Below are 24,490 nucleotides of genomic sequence, written 5' to 3'. Positions count from 1 at the left end.
AGATAGATAGATAGATAGATAGATAGATAGATAGATAGATAGATAGATAGATAGATAGATAGATAGATAGATAGATAGATAGATAGATAGATAGATAGATAGATAGATAGATAGATAGATAGATAGATAGATAGATTGTTGTATTCGTTAATCAAGGGCGTCCCCGTGTGGTGAAAAAGAAGCACAACGCGTGTGTCCATTTTTTTTTAAAGAATTGAGGTCCAAAACGTATTAAACAAAAATTAAAGACTATTTATTTTTTAACTTATCATAAATATTTTTGTTATATTTTCTTATTGTATTTTCAGATTTTCTGTCCTTGCTGACTGTGGTTCGAAGTGTGACGCGGGGTCTGACGACATCAACAATCGACGGGACAGCTTACTCGGATTGCCTGCTCGAAGTGTAACAGCACCGGAGGAGACCGCGATACCAAGCAAGAAAATGCTGCCCTTCGTTAAAATATCACTGCTGCCTCTGTGCACTTTGCTGTCCCTGTGTGTCCTGGCTAAAACCTCACCTGAGCGGACAAAGACGGTGGAGTTTAACGTCAAACCCGGAGGAGTTGTGCACAGTTTCTCCGAGGGAATTGTAAGTCGCTTTTCTCTACTTTTGACGCCAATTAATATCATTAAATGGAGTTGCCATAAAAATAAAAACCTGCCGTTACAATTTTTTTTAAACCCGAGCGTTTCTTGATTCTGCAGCTTAACGTAAAGTCCAATTCATCATCTAGATTTATGTATTTCCCCCCTCTGTTATCGATTTCAGACTACATTCATTAAAACATAGCATTAAAGCTAACATGCTTTATAAAATGAAATGTAGAAATTGTATGTTTGTTCAATTACGGTGTCAAATTTGTTTTCGTTGCCGACAAAAGTGAAAAAACTACATTCCGCTGGTCTGGTGTAGTCGCTGGGTGATGACGACACAGCCTGTGAGACGCTGACACGTCTGTGCTCAGCTGCCACAAGGGCTTCATTGATTGGACGAGACTGTTTTTTTTTTTTTTTTTTTTTTTTTTTGTTATATATCACTGAACTGCTTTTCATGTAAATGAGGTAAAATGTATGTACAAGCACAAAAGAGTACTACTTGGAACATCTAATAAAATATTAAACATTTTAATATATCTATTTTTAGGTAATTTGTAATGCGTCTTTTTTATAAATATTTTTGTTCATTTCCTCATACTTGATGTAGAGCAGGAAAAAGCCTCGTCATGATAGTTAAAGCGCAGTTGACACTAATATGATCATTTATCACTTTTTTGTGTGCTGTGCTAATGTGCAGTACAGACAAGCATTACCATATGTTTGATAAGGTAATTCTTATTACAAACATTTTCACTGTCAAGGTCCAAAATGTAAAAAAAAAAAACTTCTTCATGCCTTGCCAGACTTCCTTGTAATCATGAAGTGATCGTGATCAGTAGTTTTTCAGGCTTTTTAAAGATCGTGTAAGGATTGTCTTAAAAGTCTTTTCACTCTTAGTGCCTTGGAGAACTCAAGACACGTTGCCAGTGTAGTTTACGTAGGTCAGTATTAACATCACGGTTTCAGAATTCGACCCTTATACATAGAAAAAGTTTAAAATCTGATTAGGTCATTTGATGGGTGACGAAACCTGAGAAGGATCACTATTCTAAATGTGGTCCTGATTGTAATGAGGTGGGAATGCATATCGCTGAACGGTAGGAGCTACATCAAAAAATTACATTTTGAACACGTACAACTCTATAAATGACAATAGAAAGTACATATTATTTAAATGTAGTTTATTTAATAAATCAACAAGTGAAACACAAGTATAAATGTAATTTTCTCAGTAGCTGCTGTACTTCAGTGGTATGCAATCCCACCTCTTTATATCAGGACTAAAACGTTCAGTATAATAAGCCTTCCTAAGTTTCATCACTTGTTCCAGTGTTTGAACTGTCACTGTAGATGCCCCTCCATGTGACCATGTGTCCTTGAAAAGCACCGTCTTGAAAATGTTACAGGCGTGCTATAATGTTGGATGCTTTCTGCTGTTTAACACACTGGTGTTTCTATTGAAAAGCAAAAATAAAAACTGTGTTTGGACTTAAAAACCTGGCTTTACTTACATGAAACAACTCCAAGGGATTTTATAACACAAAGCCAGCTATAGAAAAGCACTTTATCATAAGTCAGAGTGAAATTATATATTTCTTTAGCAAATATGTATTTGTGGTGCATTTGTTAATGCAATTGCTGCATAAGAGAATTATGGCTCCTTTATTAAAAACGTGGTTTGATGTTAAATAGAAATTGATAAATTAATTATTAGAGCAATACTTGATTCAGGCTTATTGACACCAAACCCTTAATGTCTTGTTTCAGAACGAGTATGAGTGCACATTCACTTATGCTTCACAAGGAGGGACCAACGAGGTATGTGTCGTCACGATCGCTCATTTCCTACAGTTATATTGAGCACTAATCCCAGCTGACCTAACAGTGAAACACTCTTCTCCTTTGAAACAGCAATGGCTGATGAGTGTGGGCCTGAGCGAAGACGGCAGACTGTTTTCTTGCTCTGTGTGGAGGTGAGAAACGTACAACTTGCCGTCACTTCGTCGATTTGCATGCAAAACGCGTCCTCGCAATGAAATGGATGCTTTCGCTCTGTCCCGATAGGGAAGAGTCATTCCCATAATGTGACTGTGTGAACAGATGTGTGTCCTCCTCGCAACATGAGTAATACCTGCGCCCACTCACCGTACCAAACTGTCTGCGCTGGTTCCTCCTCTTCAGTTCGCTGACCCCGTCCTTATCATCACAAACGTGTCCCATCTGTGGCTCCTCTGCATCACCTGCTTGATTTTAGTCACTTGTGGCAGTCGCAGAAAAGATTTGAAATAAAACCTATAACGATGTGGTTCAACTACAGCGTGGTCACAACTCCTCCATATAGATTTATTGCTTTAAATGTTTCAGGTCATCACAAAAGTCTTAATATCAGAACCTGAATACATGAAAAATGCGGACTGTAAATGATTGTTTAATTTATCAAGATGGAAATCAACCTGACCTTATGTGAAAAGGTTATTGTGCCCTTGACCTAATATGTGGTCATGCTGCCCTTCACAGCACAACCAACAAGCAAATACTAGCAATGAGTCTTTTTATTTAATCTGGAGGAGTTTTGGCTACATTTCTTTGCAGAATTGTTTTCATTCAGCCAAATGCAAGAAAATCACATGACTAGAACCTGTCTGACCGCATGAAGTAGGCTGAAAGATCTAAAAAGAACAACACATCATCAACCAAATTATAATAAGACCAACAACTAGGGATGGGTACCATTCACATTTGAACCGATACGGTACCGACACCCAGTACCCGGGAATCGATACCGGTACTTAACGGTACCTATTTTCTGTACGTTTGTGTGGTTATGTAGTAATAAATGTTAGTTGATTAATAAAATATCTAAGATTTTCAATTTAACATATTCATTTCTCAATATATAAGCTTGTTTGGATCCACAAATGAACATTATTAAATAATTTGTGAATTTTAATACATTGCCTGAATAATAATTAAGGCAATATAATAACAAAACAAAGTTTTACCAAAACAACAATTATCAGAGACACAGAGTGAACAAGGGATTGAAGCTGTGTGTGAATAAAATTCTGGGAATAGTTTTAGTGAAGAACATTTAAAAAAAAAAACATTTCATCCCGCTTTGTAAATCAGGATATATTTACAATGAGAGAAGAGGCTTTCCTCTCTTTGCTCTGACTGCAGGCAGGATTCAGGGCGAGGCAGCAGCCGTCTGTCTGTGGGAGACAGGGCAGACAAACTCCAGAACGATTGATACTTTCACGGGAAGTCACCAATAACAGAAGAAAGTTGCTAGATTTCTCACTTGTCGCTTTTTAGTAAAAAGGTCTCTGGATGGGTCTGAAAAGTCACAAAATATATGGAGAAATTCGCTCAATTGGCATTTTTTTTTTAAATTCAGTACTTTAATAGGTACCGACGGGATTCGGTCGGTACCTATTAAAGTACTGAATTCGGTACCCATCCCTACCAAGAACAGAAGAGAAACAATCTCACATTTGCCAAAAAAAAAAATCACGATGATGCTCAAGACTTTGACTTTTTTTTTTTTTGGAGATTTGGACCCCGATACACCTGCTCTAAAACAGACCATCATACCAACAAATGTGGTGGTAGAGTGATGGTTTAGGCCTGATTTGCTGCATCAGGACCAGGACAACTTTCCATAATTGGTGTAACTATGAGTTCTGCTCTCCATCCTGAAATGGTAAACTGCTTGTACTACCACAGCGCTTTAACTAGTCTGACGACTCCAAAGCGCTTCACACTACAATCAGTCATTCACCCACACATTCACACCCTGACAGCGGTGAGCTATGTTAGCAGCCACAGTCTGACTGAGATGCTATACATGACCTCAAAGATGCTGTTCATTCTCATAAACCCTCCAATGTGGTCCATATAAAACATTTTTGCAAAGAGTGGCCCACTCCTCCACAGTGATATAAAAGACTCATTGTATGCTATCGCTAAGGATTGATGGCTGTTATTATTGCTAATGGTGGCAGAAGCGGTTATCTATAGGAGGTAATTAGGAGGAGAAAATATAAATCCTAACAAATTAAATTATTTAAAAACTGCTTTTTGTGTTCACTCTGGATGAACACAAATACTAACATTTAAGGCTGATGAAAAGCAAAAAGAGAGGAATATGCCAGGGAGCAAATCCTTTTTTTTCTTTTTTTTTTTGCTCCACTGAATGCTGAAGGAACTGTGTGTTTGGATTATTATTGTTAAACATTTCTGTTTTCAATTACTTTCAGGCCTCAGGGAAAATCGTACCTGTTTTTCACCCAGTTCAAAGCTGAGCTGAAAGGAGCCAAAGTTGAATACGCCAATGCTTTTGTAAGTAGAAAACCAAACCGTTAATTTTATTTTTATGTTTTTTGTCTCTGTTTACATGACTTTGCGCTGATGTTGCCCGCTGATCTCCATCTCCAGAAGAGATGGCTACCCTACCAGCTAAATATCAGTGGTGATCACTGATGTTTAATAATTAGTCAAATCTTATGCATATCATGTCTTTTAAGTTCAGAAATACTTTATTAAACCCAAAGGGAAATTAAATATATTTTTGTGCTGTTTGCTTATATACAGGTCACCCTTGTAAATGGTTATTTTCTGGTTAAACCAGAACTGTGTAAGTTTTGGTTCTCTAATGTAGGATTTAATCTAGAGGGGTGAATGCGTACTTGTCTTTACAAGTAAATCCATGACTTCTCAATCTGCTGGTCTAAACTGGTCTGCTATCAGATTCCAAAACATTGAGGGAGATTGTTTTAATTTTGCAACAGTGCAGTGCTGCCAGTGGCCTTCAGAGGCGCTAAACCTGGAAGTTACCGGTCTAGCGCCCCTAGTGGCTAAAAGTTACACAGTACTGCTTTAAATAAGGTAGTCATAATGAAAAAAACAGTGAGTACCAAAGGAGAGCTATATGATGATGAGTTTATTTTTCTGCCGCTCCGACAAAATATCAAGAATCAATGGTGGTGTTAAGCTAAATAAAGTTGGAGTGAAGAAAAAATAAATCTTGCATGATTTTTTTTTTTATTAAATTGACCCTTTAACTCTGGGTCATTCCTTCAGAGATAAAAATCTCTCATTTCTTGACAATCTGCTGCATCACCCTCTCAGGCTGAGGCAAATAACAAGCAACACTGAAGGATTTTCTGCTTGATGTTTTCATTCTGCCTCATACACGCCGTCAGTAGAGAGATAAAAGCTTTTCATTACTCGAGACCTGCACAAATGTCAGAAAATCAAGGCAAATCCCTACTTTTTTTTTTTTTTGCACAGCCTGCAAATAATGAACCTTTCAACCAGCAACAGCTCAGGACTCAAGGCTACTTTCATGTTCTACAACTATATATATATATATATATATATATATATATATATATATATATATATATATATATATATATATATATATATATATATATATATATATATATTCTTCTTAGCAACACATTTGGTATCAGATGAGGAAAAAAAAGGGGATTTCACCACCGACACTTTGATCTCTTTTTCTGTGACAAAATAGACATTTAATAGCAGAATTTGTCAGCTGAACTGTGGCTCTCCAAGATGAGCATGAAAATATGTTGACATGTAACATTAGTGAAGGGATTTATTTTATGTCTGACTCACAAAGGCAGCCTTAATACTTATCAAGCTCTTAACAGTCTGGACAGAATATGCTTTTATCGCGTTCCAGCTCTGGATAAGTCTGGGGAAAAGAAGAAAACTGAGGCTATAAAACGTTTGTGAATTCCTTTTTTCTATTATCTAAACGTTAAAAGAATTAGGATTTCTAAAAAAATAAAGTGCTTTATTATTGATTCATACAGCATTTAGATGACATTTATTGTTTGCCACATCATAACTTGATTTTTATTTCCAGCTCAGTGTTTTTGAGTTATTGACTGGGAACCTGCTGACAAAAGCTCATTAAAAAATACTCACGAAGGTCTATTTTACTGCCCTCCAGAGTTTCTGACGCCAACATTTCACGCTGGACTTGTGGTTCCCAAAGGGAGCCTGGTTTAGACGGCAAACACAACAAAGTGTAGGAGGCCCGTCATAAAGCGTGCAAAAGATCAAGAAAGGATTGAGACTTGGCTACAAGGAGCTGGTTTTCATTTTGGGAAATGATACATTTTGAGGAAGTCTGAAATAAGCTACTTTTTAAAGTAGCTCTAAAAATGAAGGGAAAACAATTTTGGTTCCTCAGCTACATTGGGTAAATATTTTTTAGCCCCAACGGAAGTTAAAACCTACAGCAGCCTCTTCCAAACTATCAGAAAGACATAAACGAGTCACGAGTGTTTGTCATTAGGATTTATTTTCTGTGTTGCTAGAAAACACTGGAGATATTTCATATTGATCTCATATCCATATCTGACTGACAGAAACTCCCTGACTAGAGCTGGGCCAAAGAGCAAAGGTCTCGACTTAGTAGAGCTGGGCGATAAATCGATTTAATCGATTTAATTCGAATTTACAATTCTTTAAGATTTAATTTTTGGAAAATCTGGATTTTATTTTGCCGATACACTCATTGGGTTTCCATGAAGAGAACAGCATGTGATGCTGAATATATGTTTAGGCAAATATATTGTCAAAATATTGTTAAGTGGAAACTTTTCTTTTTTTTTTACCATAATATGAGGTACTTCATTTACTTGTTTACTTGTTTTTTTTACTTAGTTTGAAGTTCACAAGTGCAGTGAAGCCTGTTCTTAGCTCAATGTGTAAAACCACTAGCAGCAAATGTTTTGTTATATTTTAATTGTTTATAATGGCACGGCTGCCATCTTGTTTTACAAGCATGTTTCACAGCTTGTTTTTAGTTGCACTTTGAATTCAGGTCAACTCCCTGACGAAATGCTTGACATAAAAAGCAAGGTTTTAAAATAATTTCTTTTTATGAAACAAAAAGGAGGAAAAAAATCGATTAATCGGATTTGGTATGATAAAATCGGAGATTTATTTTTTAATCCATAATCGCCCAGCCCTATCCCTGACTACAAAACCAATATTACCACCTGATCTTCCCTAGTTTACCACCCCCCTCCTCCTAATGCCAGCCTCCACTATGAGCTCGGCTCCGTTTATCCTCTAACGACGGCTTCAGCTCCCACGACTCAGAGGCAAACTTTTCTAAGTTTACATTGTCAGACTTGGAGTCGTGTGTCTCTCTGCACGTAATGTTTTCAGCGGAAGGTTAATGTCCGGACTCTGAGGTCAGTCGCTTTGCGGCGGTCTGCCGTGTCTGATGTGGTCGCGGTCCATGAGGCGATGCGAGGCACACCTTGACACGCCTCCTTTCCCCAAGCAAGGACGGTCCTGACACTCGTGTCATTAGAAAGAGAGAGAGAGAGAGAAGATGTTTTCCTCCTCCTGCTCTGGCTCTGCGCCCTGCAAGAGAAACACAGACAGAGAAAATGACTTCGCTGAGCGAGGAGACCGGAACAACCTTGCAAAGCACGAGCGCAACTTTTTGACCTTGCTGCCGCATCTTGATTTTTATTTTTTTTCTCTTCCCTCTCCGCCCCACCCACCTTTTCTGCAAATGACATTGTTCTCTATGCCGCCTCCCGTCTGTTTTCATAATTCTTTTGTTTTTCTCTTCCAACTTCTCCTCCTCCTCCTCCTGGTTGCGGATGCGTCCCCAGTCACAAACAGCAGCAGCAGGACAGCGTGACGTGCCTCTGAAGCCGGAGGAATTTACCGTAGGAGAATCAACAGGTGAGAAATTGATTGTGTCTCCCAAGTGTTCAATCAACTCCCCCTGCCTGTCACATCAGTCTCTTTCTCTGCCTACACACTCCCCCTCCCGCCCATTATCGCGTCGCACGGCTCCCCCTGCGACGCGTACGCTCCAGCTGTGAGTGGGTTTTTTTTTTCTGCAGTCGTCCCCGTAGCGTCGTTTTGTTGTTCTTCAGCTCCCGCACAAATCCCCCCACACACGGTGGCTTCGGGTTCCAGCCTGTGATTAGCGGGATTTGACAAGTCACCCCGACCGGCAATTTACTTCAGCTGTCATTTTCAGCAGATTAGACGCTAAAGTACAGAGGCTTACAGGCTCCGAACTCAGCAATGATGACAGACTTAAGGATAATCCCATCGCCGAGGAACAGCGGGAGCACTGAATTCCAGGGATAGATTGCTTATCAGAGTGTTGTACAGTATGTAAGGGGCTTTTTAATTATTCCAGTCCTAAAGCACTTTTAATGTTCCTGCTTGTCCTGCAACACAAAGAGGGGGGGGGGTGTTCTGCTCTGAGTAACCCACACAGGGACACCTATAGGAGCAGGGTTCCCGCGGATCCTTAAAAAGTATTAAAAGGCATTGAATACTGTAATATAAAACTAAGGCCTTAATTGGCATTAAAACGTCTTAAATCAATCTTTCTTAGGTCTTAAAATTGTTACCAGGTCATAAATAGGATTTTATTTTTGTAATTCTTACCAAACAGAATAATAATTGACACAATTATATATTTTTTAATTTACCGAACGGCTCAATGTAACCATTATTGGTTCCGTCCCGATAGCGGAACCAATAAAAACTGTTGCGGCCGGACCATAGCTGTAAAAAAAAGAGTTGGCACTGGTTATGTTGTGGTTTTTAAAACTGATTTATAGTTTATTTTAGTAGGGAACAAAACAAAGTTTGTGAATTCAATTCAGTAGTTGTTAAAAATATATCTGTAATTTGTGTGTTTTTTAGCTTTCTTCCTATATTTTAAACATGTCTACTGGGCCAGAAAGTAATGGTTTATGTTAAAATAAACATTTGGGTGAAGTTGTCGCAACCAGGTTTATCTTGTTTATCGTCAAGTTGGTCTTAACTTTTTATTTCAAGTGGCATTAAAAAGTCTTAAAAAGTCTTACATTTAACTTGCCTTATGCTGTAGGAACCCTGAGGAGGAAATGGTAACTACAGGTAAAACTTTGTGTAAAAATACTACATAATATTATGTTCTTGTTCTAAACTTACAAGTCTATTATTTATTCCTGTTTACTCTTCAGTAGTAATGTAAATTATAATATTTTTTCTGTGCATAGGTCCAGTAATCTGCATTCAACAGCCTTCCACAGTTAAAAACCAGGCATTTTTCCCTCAGCTGGTGGCGCATGGCTTATTCTGTTAGTGTTGCACATCATTCTCCATCCAGTGGCAGCTCTAATTATAATTGCTCTTTACAGCATTTTGTTAAGAAAAAGATTGGTGAATCCTGGATACCAATAATCTAATTAACTTTTGCAATTTAATGTTTATTCCATACTAATAGACATCATCTTATTATGGTTCCAAAATAATGTGTAATGGTTAGAAAGGACCTTCTGTGCTCACTACCTGATGTTAATATTCCAGGATTATTGTAACAAAAATGTTAATAAATTGTAGGAAAATAAACATACATTTGTAACAGTTGTTCTAACACTTAACATATTGATATTAGAAAAGTAACAGCAGTGCGCTGTCGGAGGCTAACTTTGGACAAACAACCTTTTTTTGTTGCAAAATATCTGTACAGACAATACGGATCTAAATGAATGAAAGCTTATCAAATTTGTTGTATATAAATTCATCATGACTATCAGTATTATTGAGTTTTAAGTTTATCATGGTTATAAATATTAACATGTCTAGATGTCAATATTTTAAAATTATTCTAATAATGATTATTGTGTTGGTTTAGGTTAGTTTAAATAGTATTTTTCATTTTTTCACACAGTCTTATCTCAACTCTCATCATTGCTGACTGAATATTTTCTGTTTTTTAACTATATTTGTCTTCAGAGTAAGACCTTATGTCTCACTGAAGTTACCTGTATTCATAAAGACAAAATAACATGGTTATGTAATATGTGTAGTGCAAAAACTTTTAATCGGGGAAAAATCAGCAGATCACTGTTTTAAGGCGGAGATGAGAATTCCTGTAAGATAAATAAATAAATGCATACTATGTGGGAGATTTTTACCAGTGGAAGAACGACGATGCTGCGCATTGAACTGTATACAAATAAATGTTTAGTTTCTGCGTGCTCAGTGTTTTCAGAATTAACATCGTTTCTAGTGTTTTTAAAAGTATTAACGAAGTTGAAAAATGTGACAACTATTAAGGTTAAATTAGTTTACAGTCTGCAACACACAATGCATGCAGTATTCAGAGTGTTTATGGATGGAGCAGATACTTTTTGACTCGCTCTCCTTCTCAGATCGACTGCCCTCTAAAGACCTCTGCAGCAACAACGTACCAGCACTAAATCCTGCTTTTAAATCTTAACTATAGAACGGGCTGTTTTTTTTTTTTTTGTTTTGTTTTTTTTCCTAATGAATGGATTGGTTTTAAAACCAGACGGGAGAAACAAAATGGGGCCAATTTAATTGACCATGAAAGTTTTAAGAAGCACGGTCTTGGACATGGAAGATGACAAAGCAATCAGATCAGTTTTGTTGTTAATTTATGACCTAAAGCAGCAAAGTGCTCTCCCAGTACAATTTCTTTTAGGGAGAATTATTACGTTTCTTTTTTGTAATGCTCAATAATTTAAATGCTATAAAGCAAAAATAGTTGTGAGCTGATTTGTTAGATGTTTTGAGACATGTAGATTTTTGATACAAATGTTTCTTTCAAAATAAATCAATGCCCCAAGCTGTTACACAGATAGTCGCCACAACATGTATAAAAAGTAAAACAGAAAACTATTAGATGGCCATGTTTTTAATAGTGCAGTAAAAGTCTTAACGTTGAGCAAATGTTTAAAACCGGTTCTTGTTTCATCCCTGCTGTTTTCCTTTGCTGTGGCATTGAAGCCCTTCTGCTTTCCTACTTTCAGTGACCCAAAAAGATGGGAAGTTCAGCGCTCAACTCTCCAAGCTGACCGTCATTGGACAAACGGGACACAACGAGCTGTGATTGGACAGAAGTCACGCTCAGCCGTGACCAATCACAGCCCCTCGGTGAACTGCGCTTCTGCTCATTAATTTGTGAAAAAAAAGAAAAAAGGGGGGGGGGGGATTTCTTCCTGAGGAGCAAGCTAAAACGGAAGCAGGACGAAGCTGATATTGGCCTTAGGGGAAACTTTGTGCCAGCACTTTTTCAGAGATTTTTGGATTTGTTCTACAAAAGATGAAGAGGAATTAGCTGATTATCCGGACGTTTCCTGATTTAAAAAAAATCAGCCATTAGATGAAGTTCCTCTGTAGCTGTTTCTTAGTTTCTGTAATATAGGGTGACTGGTCTGATGTAAGGGGTGTATGAATGTATAGAGGATTGGTGTTGGTGTTGGGGGGGGGGGTTTAAGCATAAATACATTTTAGACTAGCAGGAGATTTATGCATTTTGTGTAATCCTGAGAGGAGAGTGAGTAATCCCCGATATTGTGAAGCAGCACACATCTAAACAAGTAGAAATTGCTCTGTCTCGTTGTGATCGGCGCTGCTGTTGAAAGAAAGCACTTCAACGTCTCTGTTTAGCTACATCTGCCACAGATAACTCAAAGCACCGCATCTGATCCATTCAAGCACCAGCCAGGTTTTTTGTTTTCTGCTGTTTTTCCTGATAAAAGCTATTCTTGTTAGAGAAGACGCCACAAAAGAGAACCAAAACTGAATTGAATTTGTAGGTTTGCAAACCATTGAGCTAGCCATTGGCTATTACATGATACTATATGACTGCCCTTATATTTATGCTATAAAAGAAAACAGCATGTATAGCATGACCTAACCGCCTTTATTTAAAACAGGAAAGACATGGATCCTTACTGCTGCTTAATAGAACACATTAATATTAAAAAAAAAGAAGGTATCTGTTGTTTTTTTATATACATGGATTTAGCAAAAATAGAATAAACACCATATTGCAGTACTTTCAAGTGCTTACTGTGCAGAAATTAAATAAACTTTTTGGCTTCCTGAATTAAAGGAAGCAAAAGGCACGTTTTGCATGCTGATGTTAATCTGCCAATCCATTCTGGGAACAGATTTATTCTTGTAAACGAGGAAGACGTAGCGTAGCCTTCACTAAGGCAGCTGAGCTGCAGCATGCAGCAACATGTGGGGGAGGGGCATAGCTGCTGGACTTAATGCTTCTAACGCCTGCTGCCAATCCGGCATCTCAGTAAAAGGATTTGAAACCTTGGGAAGTATAATGGGACATTTCTGTGGTTTTGAAACCAGAACATTTTAAGCGTTCATTAAACCTTGACACCAGGAACCGGCCATTGGCTCGTTAGTTGCAGGGTTTCTGCAGAGTCTGGAAAGGCCTGGAGAAATTTGGGGAATTTTTTTTTTTTTGTATATATAGATTCATATTCAGATGAGTTCAGATGCATACTTTCTTGGACCCCAGATGGAAATATGCCTTCACAGGCTGTTCCAACATGTACAAAAAAACGTTCAGTATAGGTTAAAGGGATGAAATGACACATTAAATAGTATTTAAACAAAGTAGAAAGTATTTTAGCAAGATGCTGGTAGATTGGTAGTTCCTATTATAGGTTTCAAGACATCATTAACATCTGCTGAGCGTAATGAGAGCTGTGATGGCGGAGGGGACGAAGCTTTGAGTAAAGTTTTGTTTTTTTCTGCATTAAACTTTGTGGGGAGCAAAAATAAAAGTTCATTCATTCGTTTCACTGCTTTGTTTGCCTCTACTCTTAGGTTCTTAAACCTGGTCTGATTTTAGCTGCCAAGCAAAGCATTGAAACATTTATCTTAATTTTCACAGCAGCTAGTATGAGTTTACAAGAGCAAAGTCTGGAAAATCCATAGCCTACATGTAGTCTTGTCTAACGTAGGATTATAGATTTTGAAACGGAGCTGATCTTCGCTTGTTCTGATGCCAAAAAAACTAAAATGGGAAAACGGTTCTTTACCCGCTCCGCTGAGTCGTGAGGAAACGTCAGTGTTGCTTTAGGGTTTGTGGAAATCATATTCCCAAACTAAGTTTTGTACTAGAATGTCCAGAAACGTTTTTAAAAAAGTATTTGGAAAAGCCCAGAGATGGAAGATTTATGCTATAGACGTTTAATACAAAAGTAATAAAATGTAAAGCATGCAGAGACTTTTGAGGGGTTCGTAGACGAGTCGTCAGAACGCCAGGCCTCGTTCGCCTCTTGAAGCGTCGGCTTTCATCTCTCGGCGCCACATGTGGGGATCAGTGAGAATATTGTGCAGGTTTCAGAAGTGCTTCATTATCACATGCCTCGCACCTCTCTCTCTCCTTTCCTCCCCTCCGTTTTCTCAGCTCCCCGCTTCTCTCCTATACTTTGCGGGCCTCTTTAACTTGCCAGCATTGATCCAAACCCTCAAACAGCACAAGTGCCCAAGGATTGAATTCAGATTTGAGGATTTCTCTCATTTGGCTCTGCTCCTGGATTAGCTGGGCTAGGCGTACCTTCGGCGTCTTTCATCTGGTTTTCGAGGCGATCCCCTGGAGTGGAGGAAACGCTCGGTCCCTTTGTCACCGTCCAGGCTCTCTCTCTCTCTCTCTCTCTCTCAGATGGGGGGGGTCAGAACATGAAAAGATCACATCCGGATCTCGACCTGACTCGAGAGAAAACACAACATGCGTTACTGATTTTGTACATGAATGCATCCTTTCTTTCTTTCTTTCTTCCTTTTTTTTTTTTTTTTCTACCTGTTGATTGCTGTGAATCATGATGAAACCTGATGGGTGTTTGAATAAAGACACGTTGTCACCACCGTGGAGATAACTCTCGTGCTTTTGTCGGCTTACATCAGCCGTGGCCTGATTGAAGCTGCCGTAGCCTTGTCAGAAGGGTAAACATGAAAAGAGAGGAGGAATTTGATTGCCTGTGTCGAGGCGTTAAATATTCGGAGCGCTGCCAGGGTCGGGCCGCGGCGAGGATTGCTGCTTTTTTTTTTTTTTTTATGTCCCATCTTATCTGTCCAATAATTTTTAGAAGCACCACTAATGCATTCCTAATTTGGAGCAGTTTAGGGAAGCAGCCAGTGTCAGAACCTCCAAATGAGACTTTATGAGACCCTCTTTTGCTGGAGTAATGAAAAATAGCCTTAAAATGTATTCTGTAAGCGTAGTCAATTAACATATATTGTCCTGGAATAAATGTTTCCAAGAGATAGCGAGCCTCTATTGTTTCCTCTTAATTTCTGGGGGGGGGAAGAAGCTTTGCAGGGAGGATCTATTAAATCCAGAGGCACATATGGGAATGTATGGCGTACTGATCTTTGTGGGCTTACAGCGATAAAAAGTCAGGAGGGATTTATCCATCATTACGTTAAACCCGGAGAAAATCTAGATGGTCTGCAAGCTGGTGTCGGTTTGTTTGACGCAAGAGTCGCTCGTCGGAGCTGAAAACTCTCCACTCAGGAGCGTTTTTAAGCCCCGAAGAGGTTTTTTTTTTTTTTCAACCCGCAGGAACTAACTGGGACAGCAAGGTGTTGAAAATGTCCTGACGCGCTGAGCAACGCGGAGATTTCTGCTGCGGTTTGACGGACAAATCCTGACCCGTTTCTGTTGAGCTGTTTGTTCCGTGGAGTTAAAAAAAATATCTGCATCTCTACAGCTCTTTGTTTGCCCATCAGCTCTCTCCATCTTTGGGGCCCCAGAGCCGCCTCCATTCTGTCATCCAGATCCTGAGCACACTGCCGACTGCCTGACACCGGTAGAAAAAAAGTTTACATCCAGCTTCCTCACATCACAGGAAGCTATCAGGAGAAACATGCGCAACGCTGTGGAGCAGTGGTGAATTACACAAAGCTGCAGCGCAGGATGTTTTCTAAATAAAAGACGTCGTCGCAGGTCTAGTTCATGTTTAGGTCCTAGCCAGAACACAATGGGCTATGTGAATGCAGGATACATGCTGTCCCTTGCTAAAGTATTCATACTCCTTCATTCTACAACTGCACACTTTGTTTAACACAAAATGGTGCAAGATTCTCAAGTGGAAGTCAAGTGTTACTTTTTTGTTTTGTTTTTTACAAATAGAATGTGAAAAATGTGGCTTGCATTTTCATTTAGGCCCCTTTACAAGAATCTAGTGCAACAAGTTGCCTTTAATGGTCCCCTAAACACTGAAACAGCAATCTCAGGATAAACCCAGCTGTGAAGGCCTCAGATGTTGGAAAACATTAGTGAACAAATGTCAAGAGTTTAAAGCAGGGTGAGAAAACAACATTATGGAAGATCTTATGGAGCTCTGTTTAGTGGATTATCTGAAAATATTAGTCGTGCCTTTATGTAGGAGGGGCAAGAAAATGAAGCAGTTGTTTAAAGATAGTATAAACTTATGGTTTGCATGCAAAGTGCACTGTGTGGAGGAAAACTAACAAGATGACCCTGGTCAATGCAACCCAAATGTGACTCGGTAGAAACGAGATGTTTGGAGCCCTAAACATGTTAGAATGGCCTAGTCAAAGTCCAGACCTAATTTGATATTTATAGTCACTCTCTGTCCAGTCTGATTGAGCTAGCTAGCCACTAGCCACTCGTGTATTTCATTCATTTTTGCAAAAAATGTACGTTTAGATTTGAATTGACAAACTTAATTCAACATGAATTTATGTAACCAGATAGATTTATTTTTTTCCCAGATTGCAGGTTCGATAAATTAGTATTTAATCAACTTGATATATTTAGTTAAATCTATTTGAGTAATTCAATGCTGATTATTTATACAGCACACAAAAAATATCACCTCAAGGTACTTTAGTTTTAGTTTATGTACTGAAATACATGGTCAATTAATTTCAATCATGTAGACAGAGTCCATTCCTGTTCACTAGTATTTATTAGATAATGTGCTCAAATTCAGTTAATTATGCCAATTGGTAATAAGATCTCTATCCAATTACAGTTTTTATTGGTTGCTTTGACCTGTTTGAAGAAACTTGCAACCTCTCAGTTTTCAGCATCACCATCTCTGCAGAGCAAAAGACACTTCTTGCAAATGAGTTAACCCATTTTCATTGGTTTGACTCATTTTCCCACCCTTTTGCAAAACAGTTAACGCAGATGTCATTCATGCAGTCCAAACTCCATTGCTTTAGCTGTGGTAGCAAAACAGAAACCATATGTTCCAAGCTCTTAGAAACTTCTTGCTCAGAATGAAATCACTGAAGCACCTGATTAACACCTCTTTGCACAATATTTCAAATTGCAGTCAGTTTGCAGGCTTTACGTAAAAGGTGCCATGTTGTGTGTTGTTCTTTGCAAGCATGGATGGTCTAAGGCGGATGAGAGTCAGAGTAAGAGGTAGATGGGTCAGGGGAAGAAGATTATGAGGAAGAAGAATCCATGTATGAGGTGGCAGTGTAGCTGGAAGGACTGAAGTTACAGATGAAATTCAGGCAACTATGATCATGTGGTAAATCATGGCCTTTCACTTAGAGGTGCAGGACAAAGAGTCCAACCTTTCTCAATAGAAACATGGCTGCATCCGTTGTAAGGGTTTTTCAATGGGACAGCAGGTATTGCTGCTATACAGTATATACATCTCTATCTATTCCTATAGAGGAATTCTTCAGTGCATGGAGATGGAAGGTATATGATCACTGCCCCTATAAGCAGATGCCCTTGCTCAATGCAATGCCTGCTGCTGCCCATGATATAGATGCAGAGGCATGTCAAGGATGGATCAGGCATGCAAGAAGATTTTTCCCTAGGTGCATTGCAAGGGAAAATATTGAATGTGACGTAGATGAGGCCATGTGGCCTATTCATCAGGACCGAATGGACTAGAAGGAACAAACAGCTCTAGTATTTTCTGTTGGAATCTTTCATTTTTTGGAATATTTCATTTGTTTATCTGGAAAAAAAGAATGAAGAATCAATAAAATTTACATCACAACATATTTGCTTCTGGATCCATTTTTTTTTTTGCAAAAAGGCAAATTTGATTACAAATGACACTGACATGTAAGCTGCGTACAGTCTTTGGCTACAATGAACCAGCAATGCTGCACTGATTTACATTGAGTGTGGTATTTTGTATTTTGTTGCCCCTTGTGTAACGAATGATTGGAAGGGCTCAAACATTTGTGTGCAAGTTGTGTTGTTTGAAGGCAAAATGTGCTTTTGGATCATATGTTAAATGTTTTGGCAGAGTTGGAGCCTTTTGCAAACAAAATGTTTAATTTTGACCATTGGTGCCACTGTTTAGACCTCTGCGTTAACTGTTTTGAAAAATGTGGGTTTTGAGTTGACTGCTGTGTCAAAGCAACCAATAAAAACTGTAAACCCAGCCGACTGCTTTGACCTAAACAAGTATGTGGCGACAGTGGACAGTTAATGCATCAAGTTATTACCTTTGCAGCAATCCCTCCTAGTTAAAATTATTTGAATTTCAGCATTTCCTAGTACTGCTTTTAAAGTGTAGCACTAATTTCGGTCCACGCTGCCTGACTGCCAATCAGTAATCCTGGTTTTAATGCTCCGCCGGCTTTAAGGAAACATCTCGTTCAGCAGGCATGTTTGTGCAAAGCGGTGAAAAACTGCTCATACGGTTTCCTTCAGAGGCTCGTGTGGCAATTTGGTTTCTGTTTAATCGAGAATTGTAAGAGAGATTTTTTTTTTTTTTTTTTTTTTTTTGCATTCAGTGTGCGTGTGCAGAATTTTAAAGGATTTGCATAAAAATCTGCAAGGTCTAATTTACTCGAGTCAGTCTCACATCCCGGTTCTGGAAAAGCTGACAGTTAATCTCTGCCTGAAAATAGTTTCGCATAAAAGCATCTCTCGCTCATTCCAGAAACTCTGTGTAAACCTGATAATGCCTATGTCTTGGGAAGCAGCTTGGGTGTGTTTTAAAAAAAAAAAAAAAAAAAAAATACCGGGAAGTGATGTGAGCACGTCAGACAAGGTAAATATAATCAGCTTAACTGCTGATTTTGATCGTTTCATTGAATTTGTTCGCAGTAGAATAAATTGTAAACTAGCTACAGTTTTATCCTTTTTTCTTTCTTCACAAGAAGAAGAAAAAAAAAAGGATAAACTAAAGCAGCGTTTATGTCCTGAATGAAACAGCTATTGATTTTTCTGTGTGTGGATTTATGTAATCAATCTGGCTGGCGTTCCTCTGTAGCACACCGGCTCCTTATTTCTTTCCTGTTGCATCCCCCTGACATTTAGACGGGAACAGATGGAGACCGTGGCCAGGTGGGTCGAGCCAGAGGCAGCACAGGAGATGGGGATTTTTGTAACACCGAGGGGGCCGGGTGAAGGGTACAACGTACGGCCAGCTGCCCCCTGTCTCCCTCTGACACGCACCCCAACGCTGGCCTGCACCTTCCCTCTGTGGCCTTGCCAAGCTTCTCCTTTTTATGAGAGCTTTTCTGTACCTCACATCCCTGACCTTGCCTCTCCTGTATGTGTTTTTCACGCCGCTGAGCCAAAGCAGTTCGAGCCGCGCCGGCTTCTCATCATAGCATCACGACTCCTGACAGCAATTACCTACCGCAGGCCGGCGCTGATACGTCTGAGCGACTATGCCTGGATGCACGGGGGGCTGACGTGCAATAAAGTAATCACCTCTATCTTTGTCTCGCCTTTTCCCAAAGTAATTGCGGTTTCCTTCAGATTTCTGGGTAATAACGCCTTCCCCTCTGCCCTTTGGCCGTGCAGTCCGTGGGAGCTTGCAAATTGAACATCTGCACAAAGGCTCCGGTTACCTGAGCAGTTGAGCGGCCAGATGTCACTGGGGCCTGAGCGTGCACCCAGGAGGTTTGGGAGCCGAGAGGAGAAAAAAGGGGGGGTAGATCCAGTCAGTTGTTCCTAACTTACTCACGCTGGGTTGCGTCTGCGTCCCGTCGCCCTGGGAACTTGATCTCGGCCGACACTGGCGAGCCTCGATTCACCTTAAATCACTCTACACTCTTGCAGACTTGTTGCTGGTGCTGTGTGTGTGTGTGCCTCTGTTCGATCGGCCGCCCCCCCTTCCCCGCCCCTCGCCCCCCTCTCCTCCTGCTGCATTGTCTCACACGGTGGTTGAGAGCAGCCTTCTCTTCTCAGGGTACGGAGGAGCTTTGCGGGGCTCTTTCGTTTTCCTTGTGGGCTCCGAGAGTCTGTGGTGGGGGTAAGGCGGGGGCTTGCGGCCCCGGCGGCCCTGTCCTGTGGGCGGCTTAGCCGTGCCTGCGGAGCTGGAGCGGGCATGCGAGGGTCCCGCCGAGGACGCTCGCCGCTCTTTGCCGTGCGGGGGCAAACTTTTGGTCTCAGAGTCGGTGGGTGGGCAGCTGGCAGACAGAGGGTGGGTTAGCGCCGCCGAGAGTCGACCGGCAGATGGGAGATCGCTTTGCGGGGCGTGATGCGACCCGACTTTGGTCTCTATGATGACAGAAGGGCTGAGGGCGGGGGGTGGATGAGGCTTCGGAGACAGAGGGGAGGAAGGCTGTGATCCAGGGCTGCCGGGGTGCTGGAGGTTCACCGTTAGAGGAGAAAGCCCGGGAGTGGGAGGTCGAGCAGGGAGGCTTCTTTTAGGAGACGGAACGTGATCCTGGGTGGTCGGGGTTTTAAGAGGGGCTTGATGAGATGCAGGGAGGCTGTTCGTGTGTGCCCGAGACATCGTTTTACTAGGGGTAGACACGGGCCCACAAGTTAATCGCACTGTCCGACTCCTTTCTGACAGAAAGCCCGAGGTAACGGAGCGCAGCTGTCCGTTCTGTGAAGGCGGATTTCTGCTGTGATCCTCTCTGCGGGGGTAACCGTAGGGCTCCACAGTTCCTGGCTGGTGTTCAGCTCCCGGGGGCCCGCGCTGGGCGCCGCGCACCGTCACGTCACTGGAGCTGGAGCCCGAGCTGTAGCTGCTGTCGCTGGGAGGCCGAGCTTCTCCGCCAGCCCTCTGCTGCTCCTCATCATCCAGATCAATGGAGGAGGTTAGGTAGTCAATCTGCTGCACGACCTACAAAACACACGGAAGGCTTTATAAATAAAAACACTGATTAGCCGCAACGCTCTCCCGACGGGAACAATTATAACCACTTGCAAACACATTTTGCTGTATTGAAAAGTCCCCGTCATGGATATGTTTGAAAGATCGTCAGCCAACTTTGATAGAATGGTTTCTATAAATATATACTTCAAATAAATTAATGAAATTCTGTGCATTTTTTAATGTGTTATTGAAAATGGCAAGTTTAATAATAGAGGAAACGGCTTTTGGCTTTTTTCTACTAATGTCTGTGGCAATAGCTCTCTAAGTAAGGGCCAGGAAGTCACTTTGGGTCATGACATGACAAGAATGGCTCTCTGGAGAGGACCTCCAGACACTCAATTAGACTTGTATCCAGTTACTGTCATCACTAATGGCATATTTTTTTTTTTTTTTGCCTTAACTGTTGCAAAGGATAAAAATTGAATGAAAATGAATGAAAAGCAATCAAAATTGTATCTTTATTAATACCTTCTTAAAACGTTTTCACATTTTGTCAGTTTGCAAACACATGCCTCTGTGGATCTTAGATGACATATAATTATAGAGTGAAAGGAAAACTTACGTTGATTTTAAAAATGTTTCAGCATGTTTCAACAGAGTACCGTTTGTTTTTCGCCATACAACAATTTTGCTTGCTGATCAAAAAGTCAAGTTCTCCACCTGACTGGAGAACCTTCTTCCATAGGCTTGCTGTGGCCAAGCTTTAAGCAAGACTCCATTAACTAATACTTGCCCTGATGACAGATTTCCCCACCTGAGCGGTGAATCTCTGCAGCTCCTCCAAGGTAACCACTTGACTGACCCTCTCGGTTGCTCCTCTGGTTAATGCTGTCCTCACCTGGCCTGAAGATCAGGTGGACAGTCATGTTTTGCACCGGTTGTAGAGCATATCTGCTGGTTTCCTTGGTCTTTATGATGCTGTTTGTTCCCACAAACCTCTTTGGCCTTCAGAGACAACCTACATTCACACTGGGTTTAATTTTCACAAAGGTGGACTGGATTATCCATCCATCATTATGTTCCACTTATCCAAGATTGGGTCGTGCATGCAACAGGTCCAGGAGAGTAACCCAGACCACCCTCTCCCCTGTGACATCCTCCAGCTCATTCTGGGTGGACCCAAGGCGTTCCCTACATGGGATTTGGGATGCACGCATGAAAACCCCAAAGGAAGGCACCCAGGGGCATCCTGACCAGATGTCCAAACCAACTAAAGGAAGCTTATTTCGGCCACTTGTATCCTGGCTGTCGTTCTTCCGGTCATGATCCGGACCAGTGATGTGAGGCTTGAAACATAGACAGACTGGTACACTGCAAAAACGGATCTAAAGATAAGTAAAATGTTTTTAAAGTTAGTGTATTTATTCTTGATTTGAGCAGGTAAATAAGAGTGTCTGCCAATGGAACGAGTAATTTTACCACTAAAATAAGATAATTAGACATCCTGCACTTGAAATAAGATGATAGAGATGAATTCTTCCCATTTTAAGTGCGAATATCTTATTCCATTGGCAAATCATCTTATTTACCTGCTCAAATCAAGGACAAATACACTGATTTTGAGAACATTTTACTTATTTCTAGTTCTGTTTTTGCAGTGTATAAGTCGAGACCTTTGCTCTTTGGCTCAGCTGTTTCTTTACCACAACAGACTGGAGCAGCGCCCGCATTACTGCAGATGCAAACTCAATCCATCTGTCCATCTCTTATTCCATGCCACCGTCACTCATGATCAAGACACCAAGATACTCAAAATCATCCACTTCAGGCAAAGACTGACCCCCAACCCAGAGGGGGCAATCCACCCTTTTTCCGGTCGAGGACTATGGCCGACTCCTCTAGCCGCCTCAGACAGCCGACTCTTGTCCCGGTCGCCTCACATTCAAGAGCAAACCCATCCAGTGCACGCTGGAGGTCTTGGCTTGAAGAAGCCAACAGAACCACATCGTCCGTAAAAGGCAAAGAGAAAGAAAGGTCAAACGCCCTGTGATCTGCCTCTAACAGGACAATAGGATGTCTTTTGCCAATATTGGTGTTCTTCAGTGGGAAGTCACACAACAGCAATAAAGCAAAGAAAGCCTGGAAATCTTCAGGTTGGCTCTAATGAACAGGCTTTTGAAACTGTTCCACCAGGTTGGCACTAGAGATTTAACCCTCAGACCTATGAACCTAATAGGGAGGACTCCGTCCCTATCTGTACCTGGCAGATTATCACCTCTGCAGAAAGCCTGCCAGGCTTTACTGATGTCCACAAGAAAGGTCTGACCTTGCAGCAAAGCACAGGAAGTTTTGAGTTTATACAAAATACAAAACAAAGACGCTACTTTCAAATTTTCCAACCACAGAGGCGACCCTGACGTTCCCAAACCAGACACCCTCCTCTCCCCGACTACGCTCTGTCCAGGAACACCGTAAACAGGATTGGTGAGAAGGAGCAGCCCTGGTGGAGTCCTCCATGCACTGGGAACAGGCCCAACGTTGTGCTGACAATGCAGACGCAGCTCATGCTTTGGGTATACAAGGACTGTACGACTCTCAAAAGCTGTCCAGTTACCTCATGCTCCCGTTAACATGGCCAGCCAGATTGATCATGCGTAGCACTCTCCATCCTGCACATTATCAATCTGGGACTGATCCCATCGAATTTGTTTGGGGGAAGGAGGGTCATTCAGCAGAACTCTCCAATCTAACTGGACGAGGCGACATCTAGTAGCCTCGTGAGACCATCCTGATCTCGCAAGCTTTCAAGGTTTCACTCGCAGATCAGTCTGGCTACTTTCCGTTAAAGAAAATTTGGAGCCGTTCACCAAACGAACGTCCAATCAGCGTTGGCTTTGAGGCGGGTTGAGGTGTGACGCAACGGGAAGATCGACAGTTCAGTCTAAAGAACATGGCGGCTTCAGCCGATGAAACTAGCGTTAGCGTGGCTATCGAGCAAGTTTTATCAGGATTACAGAGTATTTCTTCACTGAAAGAAGAGCAAAACACTGTTCTGGAGGCTTTTCTCAGAGGAAAAGATGTTTTTGCTCTTCTCCCGACTGGTTTCGGCAAGAGCTTGTGGTTGTGTTTTCGTCGTCGCTGTTAGTACGTCATATGCTTCGTTGATCTGATTGGTTTATTTGGCTTGTCTATCACCAACATAGGCCAATCAGCTAACCAGTATTTTCACCCCTTCCCAAAATTACTTCAACGAAAGGTTTCCAAATGGATTTGCTCCGCATATCCATCTGGCGGAGTCAGGTTAGACATCTAGTGCCCGCCTACCAAAGGTTCATTTTTGGCTAATTACAGCATCAAATTACAACATAAGAAACAGACTACATGAGAAACCACAAGAAAATAAGCTAGTTAGGGCACTTCTTGCTGTTCTCCTTTCAAAGATGGAAATCATGGGTTTTTACAGATTTAACAGATGTGAAGGCAAAAGCTACGTGCGCGTCCTCCTGCGCTGCCATGTTTGTTTTGGTCCAGCTGGGCTCGTCAGCTCTTGCTTTTGTCACAGCTGGTATGTCCCGCCTTAAACCACAATACTGCGACGTGATTGGCCAGAACCGTTTTCGGTTCGGACACAAACGCTCGAAGCAGGAAAGGTACAAGATGGGTTCTCGTGTGTTTGTGAACACACAAATACCGCGAGAATTCGTCTAGCTGGCACGGCTAGGCTCCCACCTCGTCCACTGCTCCGTGGCTGGGATGAAAGACATGTTGCTCCTGCTGGATCTAAGGTTCAACAATCAGTCAGAAGCTCCCAATAAACGGATGATGTTATTGTGTGTGATGTATTCAAATGTGTATTTGAGCTGCCGTCTTGGCCAGGTCACTCTTGGAAAAGAGGTTTTTAATCTCAATGGGTTTTTTTACCTGGTTAAATAAAGGACTCTATCTATCTATCTAGCCATCCTCTCCAAAACGCCAGAGGAAGCATTCCCAAAGAAGCTGAGAAGTGTGATCTTTTGATAATTGGAACATGCC

The 24,490-nt window shown here is 41.1% G+C and overlaps 2 protein-coding genes across 2 annotated transcripts; one reads left to right on the top strand and one right to left on the bottom strand.

The window, feature by feature from the left end:
- The first annotated feature begins 350 nt into the window (after positions 1-350).
- mydgf (myeloid-derived growth factor) lies at positions 351-12,547 on the top strand. Its single transcript, XM_012877846.3, has 6 exons — positions 351-591; positions 2,367-2,417; positions 2,511-2,572; positions 4,859-4,940; positions 8,273-8,345; positions 11,447-12,547. The coding sequence occupies exons 1-6, from the start codon at positions 445-447 to the stop codon at positions 11,524-11,526; spliced, it is 495 nt and encodes a 164-aa protein (XP_012733300.2). The 5' UTR covers positions 351-444; the 3' UTR covers positions 11,527-12,547.
- On the bottom strand, positions 7,566-20,487 carry LOC105936789 (COPII coat assembly protein SEC16; the record flags this gene model as incomplete). The annotated part of the gene is given in 3 exon segments (XM_036141198.1): positions 7,566-8,015; positions 14,008-14,156; positions 19,260-20,487. A coding segment is annotated over 1 exon segment (923 nt), but the record flags the coding sequence as incomplete, so codon positions are not given.
- Positions 20,488-24,490: the final 4,003 nt, after the last annotated feature.

Source organism: Fundulus heteroclitus, chromosome 9 (genome assembly GCF_011125445.2).
Source record: "Fundulus heteroclitus isolate FHET01 chromosome 9, MU-UCD_Fhet_4.1, whole genome shotgun sequence".
In the NCBI taxonomy this organism is placed as follows: Eukaryota; Metazoa; Chordata; class Actinopteri; order Cyprinodontiformes; family Fundulidae; genus Fundulus; species Fundulus heteroclitus.
Note: the sequence above shows the minus strand (reverse complement) of the source record. Positions and strands in the feature narration are given on the sequence as shown.

What these genes read in the sequence shown, in the direction of transcription:
- mydgf (XM_012877846.3), top strand. Translation starts at nt 445, where the DNA reads ATGCTGCCCTTCGTTAAAATATCACTGCTGCCTCTGTGCACTTTGCTG. An exon ending in TTTTCTTGCTCTGTGTGGAG is followed by an intron (nt 2,573 to 4,858) that starts GTGAGAAACGTA and finishes AATTACTTTCAG; the next exon opens with GCCTCAGGGAAAATCGTACC. An exon ending in TTGAATACGCCAATGCTTTT is followed by an intron (nt 4,941 to 8,272) that starts GTAAGTAGAAAA and finishes ATGCGTCCCCAG; the next exon opens with TCACAAACAGCAGCAGCAGG.